General features: G+C 46.1%; 1 protein-coding gene across 5 annotated transcripts in view; it reads left to right on the forward strand.

Moving 5' to 3' along the window:
- NDST2 (N-deacetylase and N-sulfotransferase 2) overlaps positions 1-20,790 on the forward strand; it is a 134,980-nt gene extending 114,190 nt beyond the window's left edge. For all 5 annotated transcript variants that reach the window (XM_042018670.1, XM_042018674.1, XM_042018671.1 and 2 more), the window contains 12 exons: positions 3,633-3,720; positions 3,908-4,062; positions 5,576-5,761; positions 6,160-6,288; positions 11,306-11,488; positions 12,286-12,382; positions 13,595-13,718; positions 15,199-15,373; positions 15,599-15,769; positions 17,150-17,259; positions 18,729-18,831; positions 18,989-20,790. In XM_042018670.1, coding sequence (XP_041874604.1) covers positions 3,633-3,720; positions 3,908-4,062; positions 5,576-5,761; positions 6,160-6,288; positions 11,306-11,488; positions 12,286-12,382; positions 13,595-13,718; positions 15,199-15,373; positions 15,599-15,769; positions 17,150-17,259; positions 18,729-18,831; positions 18,989-19,114 — 1,647 coding nt within the window. In that variant the 3' untranslated portion in view covers positions 19,115-20,790. The remainder of the gene's footprint in view (positions 1-3,632; positions 3,721-3,907; positions 4,063-5,575; positions 5,762-6,159; positions 6,289-11,305; positions 11,489-12,285; positions 12,383-13,594; positions 13,719-15,198; positions 15,374-15,598; positions 15,770-17,149; positions 17,260-18,728; positions 18,832-18,988) is intronic.

Raw genomic sequence — 20,790 nt, forward strand, 5'->3', positions numbered from 1 at the left:
TTTCCCCTGGATGACATCAAGAGCTTGTAGTGACTGTGGAATAAATCTTTGGAGATCTGTCAGTGAGATGATACAGATTTTGAACATACTGTGACAAAAGGCACAATTTTAAACTTTTTTCCCTAACATTTGTTTAGAAGTAAATACTTCTCATAATTTGAGATTATTAAAAAGCCTTTTTAAAAGTGATGGGCATCGAACATCAGAGTGAAGCTTAGACATTTTTTCCATTGTGTCCGGAAATGTGCATTGGAATGTAGTTTTCTGTCACTTGGACCTGCAGCCTGGCTGCCCCAGTTAAGTACTAAAGACTCCAAAAATATAGGTTGTGCATTGCAATGAATGTTCTCTGATAGACTGTGACAAGCGTGAAGCAGGTCTGGCCTTGATGTGGCTTAAGAATTCCTGTGGCCAGTGCTGGGAATCTCTTTGGAGACTCCATCTGTGCCTTGCTGGAGTGAGCCTTGCAGGGCTTCTAGCAGGGAGCTTAGCTGGGGCAGGGGCCTTTCTGGCTGCTTAGTGGTCAGGCTCATACCTTGGAAGGCTTTTTGAAATAAAACATAAAAAACCAGATAAAAAATATAAAAAGAGATACTTGGATGGATTGAGGGGCAGTTTGTTAGGGGAAGAAAGTCTGCTCTTTAGAGGTGGGGGATAGCTAAAATGCTAGCCCTCTCTCATATCCTGTGAGCAACTGAACTTCCTAAATATGCATGTGAAGATCTGTTCACATCTGGCTGTTTTCTCTCTTAATGCGTAGCCTGCTCCGCATTTCTTGATTGCCTTTTGTTTAAGAGTCTCAGAGCACATTATGGATATAAATGAAATGCCACTTGAATCACCTGTTAGATATGATTAGTACTGTCATATTCATCCTACTTTATGAAAGAGGAACACAGTGCAGAGACAAGTGCCATCTCCCAGCCCGTTCCCACACCTGCGTTATTGCACCCTACTATGGCTCACAGAGCTCTTGGCACCAGTGTGGAACCAGGGAACAGGGAATGCATAATGTGTTGGAACAAACGTCCAAATACTGGCACTTTAGTCTCCTTTATCATGTTCAGGGGAAAGACATTTCTTCAAACCTATGCTGTGCCACCTTAGGGATGTGCCTGTGACATGGACCCGCATCAGCAGAGGGATGGCACACGATTAGCAATAAACGTGCCAGGAAAGCAGGACTCCACAGGGCTCCATAGTCTCTGAATTTCTGGGGCCCCCACAGTTCCTCTCTGGTCCCTCCCCGGACACAAAGGATTGCAGCCTGCTGGAGCAGGGCTTTTTGGGATTTATTATCAGACAGATGTGTTGTCATGGTAACCCCAGCCAGGCTTTAAATCTCTTTCTGTGCAGAGGAATGCTAAGCCTCTTAACCGCTGTCTTTCCTCCCACACTTTCCTACCCAGGCTTGGGGAACTGGATGTGCCTTTCAGGGCAGCAGAGGGAAGTGGTGAGGCTTGGGACAGCTCTGGAGAAAGGAAAGAAAGTGGCACTTTCCTGTCTGAGTTACGGGGTGATGTGTTCAAGGTGCTGGTCCCAAATTTGAAGTGATCTTGTAAACCGTCATCTGGACAGACAGGTGCGTCTCCAAGGAGAGGTGCACAGCTCTTAGTCTGTGCTCCCTGATGTGTGGGGTGCTTATGTCTTGCTGGGGTGCATAAGGGGAACTTGACCTCTTATTGCCTGTTCTGGATCTTGTGCTGCAAAGGAGGCTTCAGCCATCAGTGTTGCTGGCATGTCACTTCTTAAAAGCACTGTCTGTGATAGGTTCTGGAGATGTCACATACCTTACATTTATCAAATTACTGTTCTTGGGTGGGGACTGAGGTAAAGATGCAGTAGGCAAGTGGCCATGGAAAAGCTGAAATCTTTGAAATTTGTCCCAGGCTGCTTTGGATGTCGCTGTTGTGTGGATGTGGGAATGAGGAACAGGCAATTAAGTGTGTCTGTAGGGAAAAGTCTGAAGGCTTGGTTCCCTCACAGAGAGCATTGAGAGTGTCTTGTAGCACTGCACGTGGAATCTGTCTGGTCTTCCCACCTTGCTGTGGTCATGGACTGCCTGCCTTGGCTGTAAAACTGCTCAGCGTATGTTTGCAGTGAATGGGTGATTGAAGTGAACTACAGAAGTAATTTTTAAAATTATGTGATGACCAGTGTTTGGTTAACGCTGGTTTGATATATCAGTGAGAGCAGTGATTTGTCAGGTTATCCATAGGAGGTTGGTGTCAAGGCACCTCCACGGAATGAGAGTCTGCCTTTTGTGAGTGCACTTGCACCACTGAGGGAGTGGCACACCCAAACAGTTCCTATGGAGTGTGAGCCGTGTGAAGGCACCCTGCAGTGCTGTTTTATGCTCCTTGGGGCTGGGGAAGGGCAGCTGATGCAGGAAGATCTGTTCATCTTCCCTGCACAGTTTGATAGGTCTGTGTGCTTTCCCCAGAGTTATATTCCACGTTTCCTGTGTGATTGCATCCAGCCGAAGTCTGCTGTTGAGAGGTCATCACCTTCACCTTGGTGCAGCCACTGATCCATTGCTTTCTGAGAAAAGCTATTAAAATCTAAGCAGCCCAGACAAGGACCATGTCTGTCACCTGCCAACAGCCCTCCTGCCAGCCCCTGTTTGATTAAGAATTCTCCCACAGGGAGACACACCAGTGACATTTCCCTAAAGCACGCAGGTAGCAGCAGAGTGTTCGTCTCCTCTCTTTTTATCGTTTTCCAGCAGAATAAATGTGACTAGAATTAGTTTGTGTCTTACTTGTCTGTGACACACTGAACCTCTGGGGTTTGTTTTTTGGTTTGGTTTTTTTCTGTCAAGGCTGTGTGCTGTCTTACTCTGTACACTGCTGGACCCTGAGGTTCGTGGCACAAGGCACCTTCCTTTTGGTTAAAGCAATTACTTCAGACATTTAAAGCAATCGCAGGTGAGCACGAGAGAACCTGTAAGAGATGTGAGGATTGTGAATGTTGGCTTTCCCTGATTTTCTTCCCAGAATCCAGGAAACTTTTAATGTTATAAAATATTGGCACTTTCAAGGGAACACAAAGTCAGGGATACCTCTCTGCTGTGGCAGGACTTGTTATATGGGTAGTTCTGAGAATGCACCTTTCCTCTCCAAATAAAAGCCCCCTCCATTTGAATCACTTAGTTACTGTTCATATTATTGACTTCTTTTTCTTCATCTGTGTACCATGGGTTGCCCCATCCTCCTTTTCATTAGCACATAGACTGAGAAAGGGCAGAGGTTCATTAGCAAAGTCCCAGCCAACATGGGAGAGGAAGGGAGCATTGAGGTTGAATCTGTAAAGTGTAAAGAATCTGTTGCTTTCAAGTGAGATTTATTGTTCCTTTGCCTTAGCACAGACACTTTGGGTCCTTCACACTGAAGTGGAGAACATGGTCTGACTGTGGTTTTAAAGGGGCATCATTTAGTACAACAGAACTTCTCCAAGTAAAGACTCTGTATGAGGAGCACTTAGCTGTTCTGCTCCACTCCAAGGGAAGCAGTGCTTGAGTCCCATCTCCTCTGATACCTCTTCAGACTTAACTGGGCACCAGTACAGCACAGAGACATGTTACAGAAGAAAAAATATGAATGTGAACATTTCTTTTTCCTTTGTTCAAACAGGCTTTACTGAGCACCCAGAATAAGCTGAGAACTTTAGTCCCAAATTTCACCTTCAACCTGGGCTTCTCAGGGAAATTCTACCACACAGGTAAGCCCCTGGAGTCCTTTGTCCCAGCACCTGCATGCAGCCCCCTCCTTGGTGTGTGTGGTGTGTAATGCATTAGAGCATGACTCTGCTGGAACGACTCAGCGTTGCAGGGGATTAGCCACTGCTTTTAAACATTGAGGCCCTCTTCTGCCTTTTGATTTTGCACTTCCTTTTCTGCTTTCTGTAGGTACAGATGAGGAAGATGAAGGGGATGACATGCTGCTCAAGCACAGGAAGGAGTTCTGGTGGTTCCCTCACATGTGGAGTCACATGCAGCCTCATCTTTTCCACAATGTCACTGTGTTGGCTGAGCAGATGAAGCTCAACAAGCAGTTTGCTGTTGTAAGGAGCATTGCAGTTTATTTCCTTTGCAGTGCTAATCCTTAAACGTTTTTCTTCTCTTGGAATAGCTGTTTGGACCCCACTGAACCCAAATACTAGTCTAGTAATTCAGCTGCATTTAAGCAAGGCAGTTCTGGAAGCTCAAATTGATGTGTGGCTCCTGCTGTCTTGAGGCAAGAAACACTATTCACATGCCTGCCCCTTCGAGGGAAAACGTTTCCCAGCACCTGCATGGCCCCAGGCAGCTCTGCTACATTCCAGGGTGCAAATCCCAGGGCTCTTGTTTCCTGAGGTGTGAACTTGTAGCATTACCATCCAAATGCAATTAATTTACAAACTCTGGCAGTGAGAAAGGATTTCCTTTTACATCCTTATTTAGTGTGGCTCCGTAAGGAAGTCACCTGGTCAGTAGTATAAGTATAAAATGCTCTGTCTGCTAACGGCCCTTCTTCAGGCCTTCCAGACAGTGCTGAAGGAAGTTAGTTATCTAGGAAGCACAGAGGAAATTCCCTGGGTTTTGGCAGAGGAGGGGGAAGCCTTGAACTTCCTGCGTTGATGGAACAATGTATGTTTGGCTCTTACAGCTCAGAGCTGAATACAGCATACATGTTTCTCTGAGAAGAAATGTCCTTTTTACCTCTAGTTTGGTTCTTTTGATGGTAATCCCCTTGGGAATAGCAGGCTGCTGTCTTGTGTTCCTGTGACACACATAGATTAGGAATGGTCTTGAATGCAGAGCAGAGTCACAGCATTATAGAAACTATTTAGGCTCCTCCTTTTCCTGGTTAAATAACGGTGCAGTCTTTTGCAAAGAGAGACAAAGCACAGAACACAATTACGCATATTTAACATAAGACAGGCTAGCAGTCAGAGAAGGTTATTGCTTCATTTAGGGGCTCTGGTTTTATCGTGCATTGCCAGGGCAGAGCTGTCATCATTGATATTGTTACCAGAACCACATAGTGGAATTAAAACCCAAGAAATTCAGAAATTTCCTGTCATTTTAATATAGCTCCAGGCCCCATATCTTCACCCTCAATAGTCTCTTGCTCTATGTCTGCTTTTCTTTGAATTGCTAGAGACAATCCAGATCCCAGTCATCTTCCTTTTCTCTATATCAGTTAAGGAAATTTTGTTTTCCTTCTCTGGTGACTCACATCTAGGTACTGTGGGAGTAAGATGTGTCACTTAACAGGATTGATTAGTTTGTAGTAACCAGGGGGCCTGACCTGAGGGTTCTGAATTAATCTGATCTGTCGCACCTGCAAGCTACATGACCATTCTTACAGCAGCTGTTACCAGTGCTGAATGTCCTGGTTGGTACAGAATTGCCCTTAGATTTCTACACATGCATAAAAATAAGAAGTACAAGTGTTATTTCAGGTTTCCCAGTCCAGAGAGTTTTCATGTTCCTCTGTCGTCTTTCTCCAACTTGGATGCTGTTGCTAAATATGATCCTTATTAGGGCTATTAGTTAAATACCAAATTATCCAGTTGTGTATTCTGCTTCCAGGAGCATGGGATTCCCACAGACTTGGGCTATGCTGTAGCCCCGCATCATTCTGGGGTTTATCCTGTCCACACACAACTCTATGAGGCATGGAAATCTGTTTGGAGCATCCAAGTAACGAGCACAGAGGAATACCCACACCTACGGCCTGCCCGGTACCGGCGTGGATTCATCCATAATGGAATCATGGTAAGCACAGAAGAGCCACTTTTCTGCCCAGGGATCGGTCGTCTCATGACCTGCATCAGAGACGTTAATCTTAATATCACCAGTGTTCCCAAAATCATTAAGTGAGGCAAAGAAAAAAACTTGGCTAAAACCAGTTCTGTGTTTCTCAGAAAAATTCAGGGGTCAGTACTGAATGGAGAGCAAAACCAGACCCATCAAGACTAAACTGAAATCCCAGTGGCTTGTTTGCAGTGTGATGAGCTAAGTGGTTAGGAGGAATAGCACGAGTCCTCTGAACCTATGTCACTTACACCCCTTACTCTTTCTATTGATCCATAAAGTGCTGTTTTGACTCATTCTCATACAGATTCTGCTGCATCTGCCTCTTGTCTAACTTGGCCTTTTTCTGATACTGCCAGGTTCTGCCTCGACAGACCTGTGGTCTTTTTACTCACACTATCTTCTATAATGAATATCCTGGTGGCTCAAAGGAGTTGGACAAGAGCATTCGTGGTGGTGAACTCTTCCTGACGGTGCTTCTGAACCCAGTAAGTTCATCTGAAAGGGGGATTTGTGCACAGCTGTCCCAGCTTATGTGCCTGATATGGGAAAGGAGATTTAGCTCTTGCTGGAGATATTCCGTGTCACCCCGTGCCAGTGTGGGTATCTCCAGCATGTTGCTAAGGAGATGTGAAATAGAGGGCCAAGGAAGTACGTGCTGGTTGATGGTGCTTTGCTTTACACGCTGCCAATCAGTATTGAGTGTATTGAGAGGTGCAACACTGAGCAGACAGAAACCAGCCAGGGTGACATGCTGACCATGGCCCATGGCACAGGGGGTGTTACCTGGGCTACTCTGTTTTCATGAATCACAAGTGAGATGTGCCTTGGTTCGTTCTGTTCCACGTGCATCCGCTGCCTGCTGGCTTCTTCCCTGGCTTACTGATGGGTTTTGTTCACAATAATTGCTTTTGCTGGGCTTTCATTATGAAGTGTTCTCCCCTTTCTTTCAATATGTAGACACTTGGAATGATTTCTGTGTTCTGTTTTTGTGATGTAGCTGTTACACTAAGGCTTTTCTGGGAGATAAGTGTCCAACAGAGGTGTTTTCCCTTTCAGTACTTGACAGTTCTGTTAAGCCACTAAGTGAATGTTGTACCTTCAACACCCTGCAGGCCTTTCTTAGGTCTTAGCCCTGGACAGCAGATCACATGAGTTTCTCACTTCCCACTGAGGGTGGGATGATGCACTAGGAGGCAAGAGACACAAAAAACCGTGGTCATTTTTAGAAAATTGTGAATGGGTAGAATCAAGGGATGAAGTTTTGTAGCCCTCTCCAATCACGGATCACACCCCCTCCTATTTCTGCTTGTTGGCTGCAGCAGGAAGATATGCTGCTCTTTGTGCAGTAACTTTCTCAGTTCCCCACCTGAGTTTCTTTCTCACTAAAGCTGATTTACACCTGACCCACAGCTGCTTGTCCTCCATTTCTCTGAATAGACATTGCCCTGCAATGTTTAGACAATCATTTTTGAATGTCTGTCTTCATAGTTATTCCTGAATATAATAATGCTTAATTTCTTCTTTTCTCCTGACTTCTACACTTCTACCACCTTACTTCTCCTTTATGCATCTTTTTCACTAGTGCCTGAGTATGGACAAGGAGCCATGCAGGCAGATCTGAGAGAAAGTAAGTTGGTTCTGGCCAGTTTTCTAGGGGGGAATCCTGGAGTACTGGTACCAGTCCTTGAGTACTTGTTTGTGGGATTTTTTCATGTAACAGCAGTGGCTCTGTTCACCATGATGTTTTCTTTCATTCACTCTTTCTTTTACACCTTGATTGGAGGGTTGAATATGCAGCTTTAGCCACTTTTGGTTGGGGCTATAGAAGACCAGCGAATCAGAAAATCAACCTTTTTCCATCAGTGACTTTAATTTTTCCCTTGTCTCTTGCTTTTTCCAGTGTTCAGTAGAACTGCTATTGAAAAGACCCTCACAGTGTGCTCTGGGTGCACCAGACAGGCTGTTGTTGACAAACAGGCCCAGTGTTTCTGAAGGTTTGCCTGTAACTAGCTTTGGCTTGTGTAGGATCTGCAGAAGCTGTGGCCTGTGATAGGCCCAGCTGAAAAGCTGTAGCAGTTTATACTTTCAGGTCTGGAAGCCAGACTTCTGTCCCTATTGCCTGGGACAGAATTGTTATCTTTACACACCACAACCAAACCTGCCTGCTTGATAAAGGTCTGGAGTAAGGAGGAGGTTGTTCTTTGCGTTACGTAAAGAGTGATCAGTCAGGTGGAAAGAAACTCTGAACCTATGTCAGAAAGGTTTTTTCTCTTGACAATTTCTTTTCTGGGCTTGTGTTCCTATATGCTGGGTGAATTGCACCTTGCCCTACTTTGTAATTGTCAAATCTTAAAGCATGCAGAAACAGCCTCTGTGAAAGTAAAGGCTATGGGTTTCTCTTGGAAAACCAGTTGCTAGGCTGTAATCCAGAGATCTTTACTGCTCTAGGAGGCTGGGCCAAAGAATTACAGAAACATAGTATCTAGAACTACCGTTAAAATTTGCTGATAAGATGTGATGGTCAAAGCAGCTGGCAGTAATCTGTGATCCAAAAATATTTGGGAAAATTGTGTTCTGGTACAGGATGAGCTTATTTCCTAGATTTACTGTTAGCTCTTCATGGTGACTTAAAACTTAGGCACCTTCAGATGCTTCCCATGTTTACACTTCTCCTTCCTTTTGGCAGTGTAGCACAGTGCTCTGTCAGAGCAGAGTGCTATACTCTAAGCTCCTCTCATGTTTGCACAGTGAGTCAGGCCTTGCATTCCTCCCCTTGCTGATAGAGCCATCTCAGGGGCCTGATAGAAAGCTGGCCAGCTCTGCAGCCCCAGCAGTGAACCATAGCAGACTTGGAGCAGGCTCTTTCAGTCCTTTTTGGTGCTTCCAGCTCCCTTTAAGTGGCATGGAGGAGTCTCCAAGGCTGTATGCGTTTGATTAACTCCACAGTGCAAACAGAAGATGTTTGATCTTCTGACTAGTGAACAAGGTCTGATGTCAGAATAGGTGTTGATCCTGAGCACAGGCTGATGGCTTCTCACAAGCACTTCTGCTCACAGTGCACAGGCCAGTTACTGCTGTGCCCACAGCTGCTTGATACATATTGCAGGAGTGCTCATACCCTTCTGTTTCTGTATTCTAGGCTCTCCGGGACCTTTGTTCTCATCTTTGCTCAGTGTGAAGGAAGGGAAATCACGGCACACTGACAGTAGAAGGGAGGGGAAAAGAGGGAGGTGTTATTTCCAAGTCAGTCTGCAGAGTCATTGGGTGTGGATGGGAGGGAGGAAGAGATGGTCCTTGAGTGTAGCTTATGTCAGAAATGGTGCTCGGAGCTGTTCTGGCAGCAGTAGCTGTGACGGGACAGAGCAAGCTGCCAGGCCTTGTTAAACAGTGCATGTGTTACAGGCCTGACTGCACACTCACAAGTACAGGGACATGGCTCATCCACTGGGTTTGTCTTTTCTTCTTCCAAATCCAGTTGCTTGGGACTGTTCACAGGTGCAGCATTACCTGTGTGAGCCATTTTACCAAATGTAGTCAGTCTTGAGACACAGTTGCTAACCTGGAGTACACGCAGGCCTTTTTTTTTGTTATGGAAGTCTTGAAGGGGTCCCAGGTGGTGACCTTTGTCCTCCTCGATTTGTGCCAGTGAGCCAGACTCTTCATGCAGCATATTTTCCCTCTATGTATTTCACTAGCAAGTCAAAGGGATGAGCCACACTTTGCTGTCAGAGAACCTTTCTGATGTCTCCCAGAAAGGGTCAAAATACAGCATGAGATGCATCCTTTTGCCACCACACCTTGCAGTTATACTGATCTTTCTGTCCTCTGCTCTGTGTTGTACTGAGCACATCCTTCTTACACAACAGCACCGAGCACATGCTGCTGTTTGAAGTGAAGGTGCCAGAGCCTGTCTGGCAGGGCCTCTCTGTCAGCTCAGTAGGGAAGCAGGAGTGACAAACTCACAGGCAGACAAACGTGATAAATCTCAAACTCCACTTACTTTCCATGTGTCCCAGAGTCCTGCCAGTGTTTTCTCTTGCCTACCCAAAGGTGCTGGGTTGTGAGCACCTTACAGACAGACTTGTCTTGGGGAGGGCTCAGGCACAAGGAGCTACTATCTATCAGTACCTCTTCTCTTGCTGAAACTAGTCCATGGTGACACCGGGCAGAAAACAATTCAGACTTCCTCAGTGCCAGCAAATATCTTCATCCCAAGCCCATCTGTCTCCTGCTTCCCCATTTTGCTGTTTTCCTGCTGTGAGTGGGAAAGCCGTTCCTGCCCCCTGCCAGGGAAGCCTGTCATTGCCTCCTGACCTTACCTGGTGTCACCAGAATTGAACTCAAGACTGTACAGCAATGGGTGCCCCTGGTGTGACTGAGGAAATTTTCCCTCCATGCACTTGCAGACACTGGACAAGGAGTGCTAAATCAGCCATTCCTCCACTGGCCTCAGTGTCCTGCTTGTTTTTCTAACTTTTAGCCATAGTGTGGTTTATGTCTGGCAAAGTGCTGTTGTATTATGGGCCCTGGGATGCTGAATTCAATGGGACATATCAAAACCACACACTAGAGCCAAGCTGACAACAGTCCTTCGTACTCTTTTCCAGAAGTTAAAATACTGAAAAACTGTCTGGAGGAAAATGTATCTCCTTGAGAGGAGAGATGGCTTGGCAAGACAGAGATAGTGCACAACCTCCTGAGCACTGCAGTGTTGGGGCGGCTGCCACAGCTGTTGAGTGCCACTTTGCCCACAGATGTTAAAGCTTGGCAGGAGGTTTTGCAGGCGATGCCTGTGCTGAAGCTTCTTGAAGGCTAAAACTTAGCAGCTGGTGTCCATTTCTAGGACAATATCCTAGTGCAGTGTCTCTTTGCAGTCCCATATCAGATCCCCAGATACACCTGTTTGTATTTTAAACTGGGAACTGCCAGTTGCTCCTCCTTTACATTTGAGATGTCAGCTCTGAAGGGCATGAAAGCTGACAGGCTGTGGGCCCAGAGAGAACTCCTGTGACAACTGTCCTTGTGCCATGTGACCTGGCCTGCAGCACGGTGTCCCCTCCCTGGCCTGCTCCCCTGCTGTAGCAGACTCCGCAGCTTGAGAGGTTGCTCTGGTGGTGCCTCTGGGAAAGGAGTGTTTTCCCGTGAAAGAGGCTTTGCAAGGTTTTTGACTAGTAGGGAGTTACTGACTAAGTCTTGTTCACCTAAATGTCCTAGAGCCACTTGAATGGGATTTTTAAACTGTTCTGAACTCACATCCAGGGTTCAGTTATCATGCTCCTGCACTGTTCCCAGGGATAACTGAGAGGTCTGTGACCCTCCTCTACTGAGTTATTCCTGTCTCGCAAGCAGATGGACATTTGTCAGCCTGGCAGATGGACATTTGTCAGCCAAGACAGCCGTGGCAGTCTGAGTTGTGAACAGCCTCTTGCTGACCATGGAATCAAGCTAGAAGGAAAGAGTTCTGTTACCTGCTTTACCAGTATCCTTGTCTTTTATTTTCAGATCAGCATCTTCATGACCCACCTGTCCAACTATGGGAATGACCGTCTGGGACTGTACACTTTTGAGAGCCTGGTCAAGTTCGTGCAGTGCTGGACCAACCTTCGCCTGCAAACATTGCCTCCAGTCCAACTTGCAAAAAAGTACTTTGAAATCTTCCCGCAGGAGAAGAATCCCTTGTGGCAGGTGAGAAGGCAGCTTTAACTGCTCCTAGTGATTTTCTAAGAGATGTATCCCACGTTTAAAGTGTGGCAAGACTGCTGATCCAGAGAGGTAAAGCATAAAGCTTTTAGGTTTAACCTTTGTGGCTTCAGGCTGCCCATGGCAAATGGCAAGGTGGAAGGCATGGGGGAGTAGGAGCAGTAGGACACGGTCACAGTGTGAGCTTAGGGACAGGGGTGACTGTCATACGTGACCAGTGGCCAGCTTGCAGACATTTGGGTCATTGAAGGGCTTGTATTGGAGCAAGCTGCTGTGAAATGTAAAGTGTGCAAGCAAGAGCCCCGTTTGGTGATGGAGGAGCTTGCAGGCATGTTAATGTGATTAATCTCAAAGTAATTTCACACTGCAGAATTCATGTTCATTAAATAAAAACACGCTTATTCCATTTTATCCCAGTGCAGCAACTCTCTGCATGGTAATGAGCAGATGAAATTAACTGAAGGTGATAGAGTTGTCTGTCTGCCAGAAGTTCACAGATGCTGGGCTGTGCTATCACAGTGGCCCAGCCCAGTATGGCTACATAGGGCAAGGCCTGTGATTAACACTCTCAGAGGGACTTTGGCTCCTGTGTCACTGGAGCTTTTGAAAATGGTCCCCAGTGTTTTTACTTAACACTTCTTGATGCCTGGCAGAGCAGTGTGGCTCTGAAGTGTTCTTCATATGCTAATAGCATTTTCCCGAGAGGACTGCTCCTTCCAGCTTTTCCTTCCCTTGCCATTACCTTCTGTGGTAATGCTTAAATCTCATCACTTGTGCTACAGAATCCCTGTGATGATAAAAGGCACAAGGATATCTGGTCCAAAGAGAAAACATGTGATCGACTCCCCAAGTTCCTCATCGTGGGACCTCAGAAAACTGGTAATGTGAATTGCAGCTTCCATTTCACTTTTGCAGAGAGGAGAGCTGGAAAGGTCTGTGCTGTAGATCTGTACGGCTGCCCTTCGTGCAAGCTGCCAAATGGCCACAGAGGACATTTCAGACAATCTCAGATATGTTCTAACCTAAATCTGGCAAGTCTGTCAGTACTTTTCCTTCTGGCACTGTGCTTGGCTTACCGTATCTGTTTTGGGTTTCCATGTAAGCTCGGAGAACCTGTGACCTTAGTGTGTCACAAATATAAGCTGTCAGCAGGACTAAGCACACACACTTGGCAAAGGTTACAATGAATATCCCCTGGTGCTTTTGTTGCTGCACATCTGTGTACCCAGTGCATGCTCCGTGTCACTTTCAGTGGGAGGGAGAGAAACTCCTTTGTCTGATCTCTGTCACCACCTTTTAACTGCTGTGGCATTGTGGTTGGCAGTGACACAGCTATGTATACTGTACTGATGAGTCCCTTCTAGGCTGAAGAGAGCAAAATCTCTTCAGCTAAGGCCAGGTCTCAAGCCTTGGCTTTCTGTGCAGTGCTGTGTAACAGCAGCACCAACCATCCACAGCAAGTGGTGATCCTGGCCTTGGAACAAAGCTTGTCCCAGGCAAGCTCCTGTTTCCTGGCTGTGTTACTGGGAAGCTCTGTTGGTGTTGTGCAGCATGAGCCCTCCTGTATCATGACCCAGGCTGGTTGCAGGTGGCTCAGTAAGAAAAGCATTCCCTTGGCTGATTGTCTGTCCTGCTGGAAGCCCACAGCCGTGCGCTGAGCAGCACTGTCAGGTTTGGTGGGATAAAGGGAAAACATCTACAGCAAAGGCAGGCCAAGGCATCTCTGGCTAAGTTCTCACCCAAGGACACTAATGTTGTCCCTAGCACATCTCCTGCCTAGGCCACCTCTCATTTGGCAGGTTTGGGTTCTGCCATGTGACAGTGTGGCTTTGCCACCGGCATGGGAGTAGCTGACCTGGGTGGCAGCTGTTAGGCAATTCCAATCAGCTGCGTGAGTTGAAATGTGGATTGAACCTGACTGAGCAGTGCTTGGTGTCAGTGCTGTTGTAACCTGCATGAGTTAAGGGGTTGGTCAGCCCCACAGCAGGAGTGTGCCCATCTGGGAACTGTTTCTTGCAGTGTAGGTAAAACCTTTCATTCAGCCAAAGCATTATGTGTGACCCAGGTCCCATTAACTGGTTCCTGTTGCAGGCACAACAGCTGTGCACTTCTTCTTGACCATGCACCCAGCTGTCACCAGTAACTTCCCAAGTCCATCCACCTTTGAGGAGATCCAGTTTTTTAATGGCCCCAACTATCACAAAGGAATCGATTGGTAAGAAACCTGACACATGTTCTTCTGTGGTAAGGTGCACCTATGATTTCTTCTCCAGAGTCTCTCTGTATGTCCCCCTCATCCCCCTTAGCAGCTTTGCTGCTTCTGAACAGCTGTTTTCCTTGCTGTTGCTCAGTGCATGCTTTCTGTTTTCCTGGTAACCGTGTAGTCCCAGGAGCAGCACAGGTAGTTTCTCATTTTACTGACTATTCATCAGGAGAGTTGTAGGCATGATTTAGCTTTAAAAATTCAGCAAGTCTTTGTTGAATGCACTGCTGTCATGAAATTACTTTTACTTCAACATGCAAAATAGACAGCATATGTTCTCATTACAAAATTCTTCATGGTTTCAGAGTTAAAACGTAACACTGGAGGGGACAACCTCCCTACCATTGTTCTCGGACCTTGACACTTAGAGCCACCACTGTGTTCCTTGTGCTGGCTCCAGTGTCCATACACATGCCTTGGTCTTTAGCTTTAGAAGTTTGCACCTGGCAGGGAAATTCTAGTGCCACCATGGCACTACATATGCCACTATGTTTCCAGGCAGAGAAAGTTTAAAGGTGTTTCTTACTCAAAGCAGTAGCTTTGGTTGACAGTGGCACTGCCCTCCCTTGTGTGTGGCTCTGAGGGATGGCTGTGTAGCACTAAGGTATTCTGCTGTGGGATTTCTTTGCCCATGAGTTGTGGAGATTGACTTCTCTAATCATTTAGACTGTTGAAAAGATACTGGAAGGTGGTTAGTACTTGAGCAAAGCTCACAGGAGTCAAGCACTACAGAGCAGTTGCACTAGCTGACAGGTTAGAAAGTGAAGGCTTTTATGTGCGTCCCCTAGAAAAGTCATCCAGATTGATTTGAGTGTAGCATCACATGCAAGGGGAGAATCTTCACATTTAACATGGAATTTGCATTTGTTGCACAGCTTAGATTTGAGCAGAGACCAGTCTTCCAGTGCTTCACAATCCCCCCTACCCTCTTACCCTGTTACTCAAATATCTTACAGTTTCAATGTTACTAATGTGACAAGCTCCTTTGAGGCAGGGCAGAGCTCTTTACCCTGTACCTCAGCTATGGACTGAGGTACAAAGAGACAAATGATTTAGACAGGTTTAAACAAGTGGTTGGTGACAAGGCAGGCAGACAATTCTGACTTTACTCTTGGACTAGAAGTCTTTCCTGCTAAAGGCTTCAACTGGGACCTTACCCTCAGGTTTTTCCTTGCACTGCCCAGGGACTTGGGGAACACACTCTCAGCAAAATACTTTCATACCTTTGTATCGTTTCCCAACTTCGTCATGTGCCACCACCCCTTTTTGAGTCATGCCTCTGCCAGATGTGTACTCCTTCGCCCATTCCCTGCATTGCTGGGGAGGTGCAGTTGTGTTGCAGCTGTGTCTGTTGAAAAGGAGTAAGGGCATCGTGGGCTCTGCCTTTTCTTGTTGGGCCATGCTGCTCACCAGCATCCCGTCTGTTTGGCAGGTACATGGAATTCTTTCCCATCCCCTCTAATGCCAGCACAGACTTCATGTTTGAGAAGAGTGCCAATTACTTTGACACAGAGGTGGTACCAAAACGTGGTGCAGCCCTGCTGCCTCGAGCCAAAATCATTACTGTTCTGATCAACCCTGCTGACCGAGCCTATTCGTGGTATCAGGTAACTTCCCTGCGCTGTGCTGGGGGTGAGGGCCACAGAGATATTTCAGTGGGCTGAGGTAGAAAGCCCATGGGTGTGCTTCCCTAGAGGAGGCAGGCTGCCTGCAGGGTGTGGACAGTCATACAGAGGCATTGGTGGGTGGCTGTGCTGAGTCGGTGGGGTCTGCACAGAGAGGTGTAAAGTGGAATTGTGTTCCTGCTCCCGAATTCAGCTTGTGTTTTTCAGCACCAGCGTGCTCACAATGACCCTGTGGCACTCAATTACACCTTCTACCAAGTGATCTCTGCGAAATCCCAGGCCCCTCAGGAACTGCGCAACCTGCAGAGCCGATGCCTGTTCCCTGGCTGGTATTCCACTCACCTGGAGCGCTGGCTGACGTACTATCCCTCTGGGCAGGTAGGAGATCAGTCACTAGAGGTTCTTGTGGAGTCCCTTGTAGGTTTAGTGTAGAGGAGAGGGGAACAAACTGAGTCATGTACCTGTGCTCCCCCCATAATTTTAACTTCACCTTTCTTGTCTTTTGGAACAAAAGCCACTACTTGCTTTCTCCTGTTATGAGTGGGTAAGAAATCAGGCTTGAATACTCCATTTTTGCACTTTATTGTATTTGTAAAAGGAAATGAGTGCAGGAGGATACTGTGATCTCCTAGAGAGGTCCACAGTACTGGAAATTTCAGCAAGAACAGCAGTGTTAGCACTCCCTTCCTTTCATCTTGGCAGTCTCCAGTCCAGGGACCCTCTTCAGGCCCAGAAGGTCTTCAGCCTGTGGTTTAGTTACTTTAGAGAGAGGCTTGTGGACTCTGCCTCTTGTTAGTCCCGATGTTGTGAAGCCATTAGCTGTCTGCTGAAGGGAAGGTTCACTGCAGAGATGTCAGGATTCTGTGTTTCGTATAAAAATTTGCAAAAAAGGCAAATTAATAGACAGTGTAGACTTTTTCAGTCTCTAAATTCCCAAGAAGTTTCTAAACTGTCTAAGATAGATATATAGGTATCTATTTATCTAGACAGGTAGATAGATATATCTCTCTCCATATATGTGTGTGATTACAGAATGTGCTTTTTCAAGTTCTTTCTGTTGCCGGGGTTATTGTCAGACAGTCTGTAATCCAGCAGAGGTTTATAATGTCCATTTAGTCTCTTATTCTCTGCCAAAGCAGCAGAGCCTGAACTGTACATGACAGATCTGCCAAGACTAAAAGAGGAGATGGTAAAGCATTCTTAGGCTTGTATCTCATTGCCTTACTATTCCTGGAGCTTACTGCTGTGAGGAATGATGGACCCAAACACACACCATCCTTGTTCTTTCTGCAGGCCAGTCTTCAGTTCATGTGACTATTGCTCCATTCTGGTTTTTGGAATAGGTGATTTATTAGCACAAATGTTGTTCACTGTCTATGAGACACGTAACAGGAGAATAATCACAGGTTACAGAAGAAACTTAGCACAATGGCTGCTGACATAAAAAACCCACGGTTTCCAGAGACAATCTGTACATGCTGCTGCTGGGCCTCAGTGCTTTGTTACAGGGCGTTTGGCCAAAGACAACTTTATTAAGCAAAGCTTGTCATGATTTACTGTTTTATGGTACTTGTGGCCCGTATCATAACTTCTCTACCTGTGGTGACAAATGGGCTGCATCCTCCCACTGTGTTGTTGTAGAACATACAGACTTTGGCTGCCTGTACTCACAGGCCAGGGGCAGTTGGAGATGCAGGAAGCTCACAGGTGTCAGTCAGCACAAGCTGGCAGAGGCTAAGGCAGCTGTTCTCTTTTCAGCTTCTCATTGTGGATGGGCAGGAGCTGAGACACAACCCTGCCTCTGTAATGGACAACATCCAGAAGTTCCTGGGAGTTACGCCGCTCTTCAACTACACCCAGGCCCTCAGGTAGGGAAATAAATCAGTTTTGGGAGGATGTTTTCTCAGCCAGGGAAGCCCTTGATTAAAAGAATACTTGTCTCTGACCACACAGCTGCCAAGGTTTCAGAGTTATGCCTAAACCTAAAACTAGGTTCAGATACCATGAGATGCTTTGTGGAGACTGGAATCACAGCCTAGTGGCTCCAGAAATTGTAGGGGAAGGACAAGGTTTTGCCACTGTCATGGAGAAGCATGAAGTTGCTCACAGCAGTAACTATGATGTTTTTTCCATTTGGTCTTTGTGTTTCAGAAAAGGTGCTGGAATTACTAGCAGTCCTTATGCTTTGTGTTTATACCTGTATCTGACAAAAAGTAGAGGAGGTATGATAAAAAATATGTGACAAGCTGCTCCTATCTTCACCCAGATGGAGATTAGGGCCACACTGCACAGTTTTGAGGTAAAGAGCCTGTTACTAGAGACAATGTGGATTTGACAGGTGCCCAGAGCTGTCTGAGGGAGCGTTACCAGAGGCACCACCTCACTGCTACAGTTAAGGGATGTTACTCAGACATGACTGCACATACAGTTATCTGAATAGATTAAGTGCTGTTGAAGGTGAACTGTGGCCATACAGGGGTTCAGTGGAAACTCTGCAAGCCCACTGGAGATGCTGAATATTGTTCTTTGCAGCTGAAACCTGTTTTCACATCTTCTCTGCTGTCAGAGCCTATGCCAGCTGAGGATGGTGGGTGGGGATGCCTGCATGTAGGTGTAGAACAATTGTCCTTTCCTTTCACAATAAAGAGAGGACAACTAATTCAGTTCTCCTCCTACAGCTGTTTCCAAAGGGGTGGCACATGGCTCCCCAGGGGAGAACAGGTTTAGAGAAATGTCAGGTTACTTGAAAGCTTTATTTGCTGCAGCACATGTGCTGATGGTGACTGGAGTATCTACAGTAGTGGTACTGGCTGGTACCCCTCAGCCAGGGTCAGAAAATAGATGGGATTGGTCAGCTTGCCTCAAATTTTGTAGGGGCACTTGCTCAGATCTCAAGCTCACCTTTGGCCAGTTGAGGGGACAGAGCAGGCCAGATCCAGATGTGGTTCCCAGCATTGCCTTATGCCTGTGTTTGAGCAAGAAAAGAAACACTTCACTCTTTTATAAAACAGTCAGGGGATTCTCTAATACTCAACTCTAGCAAGTAGATTTAAAATAATTTACATACAGTAAAAAACTGATTATTATCTTGCCCCCCAGCTGGACAGACGAATAGTGTAACACCATGTTATCTCTGAAATTTGCATAAAGCTGAAACAGTCACGTTTGTAATGGATTTCTTGTCAAAGTAGTCCAGTGCTAAAAAAACCCAAGGAACCAATACCACAAAATAAATAGGTAAAGCACTGAAATAGGAAATAACTATGGAGTTACTTAATTGCTGCTGCTGCTAATTGGCTATGTGGCTGTATCTTTTAAAGACAAATATCCTTTTCAGATTTGATGAAGCAAAAGGATTTTGGTGCCAGCTGCTAGATGGAGGAAAAACTAAATGCCTAGGAAAGAGTAAAGGAAGGAAATACCCTGATATGGATTCCTTGGTGAGTAGCTGTCTCAAATCTGTTGGCAGCAAGAGATGTAAAAACATCCCAGCAAACCCACGTGGATTTTCCTACCATCTGTCCTAGATGACCTGTGGAACATGTGTTGAGGGTAACATCTTCCTTCATGCTCACGTGGTCTGTTCTTTCCACACAGTCACGGCTCTTTCTAAGAGACTTCTACCGGGAACACAACATTGAATTGTCCAAGCTGATGAACAGACTTGGGCAGCCCCTTCCAACCTGGCTCCGAGAGGAACTGCAGAACTCCAGCTGGAGCTGAGAGGGACTCCCTTGCCACTGGGATGTGTGGTGCTCCAATGTGTGCTATGATGCCATCTCTTCTGAAGCCAAAACAACTGGACAAATGAGCAGGAGCAGAGAATGTGCATGTGGAGCCTTGCCCCACCCTCGGAAAGCGCTGCTGCCCCTGACACTGCCCTGGGTCATAGAGTGCAAGTCACAGTCTTGAGTATTAATTAATTCGACTTCTACTTACAGGAAGGATTTGGAATGCCTGCCCTACTTTGAGCAGGGGAGAGAGCAGAGTTAACACTTTGTGTATTTTTAAATTACTTTTCTCAGTTTATGAAACAGGCATGAGCTGGAATTAATGTGTTACTTCTCTGAGCCCAGAAGTAAAGGCTGAAGAGGGGAAGCAATTGAGGCCACTGCTGAGAAAAGAGCAGCAGCCTAATGAAAGGGGAATCTAGTGCAGCGAAGCCCAGCTTTTATCCGTAGTCTGTTTGGCACAGCGAGGTCCAATGCGGCCTTGTTCCTGCCCGTGCCTGTTGCTTACAGTGCCGCTGCGTGGGGATGGTGGGGACTGCACCTGCGGGGACAGGGAGACAGGTAACGTTGTCTCTCCTTATCTGCACTGTTTTGGGTGTGATACAGTGGTGACTCTGGTCAATGAATTGCTTTCTTATCTTAGAGAAAAGGTTGCCACCTATAGCAATGTGACAAGTATTTCTCTGCAGGGACTTTAGAAATTTCAAAAGATAACCAAGGAGCAGTAATATCCCTGTAGAGCACTTTTGGGGTGTGTGAGTGCAGCACAGCAGTGGGGGGAGGCAAAGCTCAGGTATTGTAAAATAAGGCTGATAATACAGCTGAAAGCAGACAATTCAGTTCCTCATGTCTGATCAGCTTAAAAAAAAAAATCCCTTTCCAACAGCTCCAGTGCCCCTACCACACAGGTTCAGTTGCTAGCACTGTTTTAATCTTCTTGCAGTCGAACACAGTCCAAGGAGAAGAGCAAAAAACAGTTAAAAGTAAGTATTTTCAGATATAAAGGGAAGGCTTTGCACCAGAAGTGGTTTCCTATGCCCAAAAGGGGCTTCTGCAGGTGGTCAAGTAAATACACTAAGGTACTTTGCCTCCTCCTGCAGTTGCTGGATAATTATTCTCAGAGGCAATCCTCCATCATGGTTGTATATATTTTTCTTTGAGCCATGGGCTTCTGGAATTGCATGGGCCATCCCCTCCTTCCCAGGCACAGGTAGTCCTCCTTGGAGATTGCTGCAGAGGGGCAGGATCCACATGAACACAGGTTATGGAAACTTCCACAACTGTCATGAAGCCACTTCTCTCCTAGCCAGAGAGAAGTTGCTTCAACTGAGCTTTTCCGTTGAGCCTTAGGTATTGTGTATTTCTGAATGAATGGTGCATTTACCGTTGTATGTAAATGTATATAGTATGCAATATAGTATTTTATTTCATGTGCCCTTGGAAAGGGTTATTTTGTGCAGCCAAAAAACAGATGGAAAGACTAGAAACCCCTCTCTCATTCCTGTTAAGAGAGAAAAGCCCAACTTCCTGCACTTGATTCATGTATAGCATCATTCACATTGAATGATAATGAAGAAATTCTTGGCTCTCAAAGCTGAGCACATGTGTCTGAATAAAGGCTAGAAGTAGTAGTAAGTGGAGATTCAATAAATGTACTACTTATTTTTA

Source organism: Corvus kubaryi, unplaced genomic scaffold (genome assembly GCF_017639235.1).
Source record: "Corvus kubaryi isolate FWS band 111438036 unplaced genomic scaffold, C.kubaryi_AGA036_p1.0 138, whole genome shotgun sequence".
NCBI classification, from domain to species: domain Eukaryota; kingdom Metazoa; phylum Chordata; class Aves; order Passeriformes; family Corvidae; genus Corvus; species Corvus kubaryi.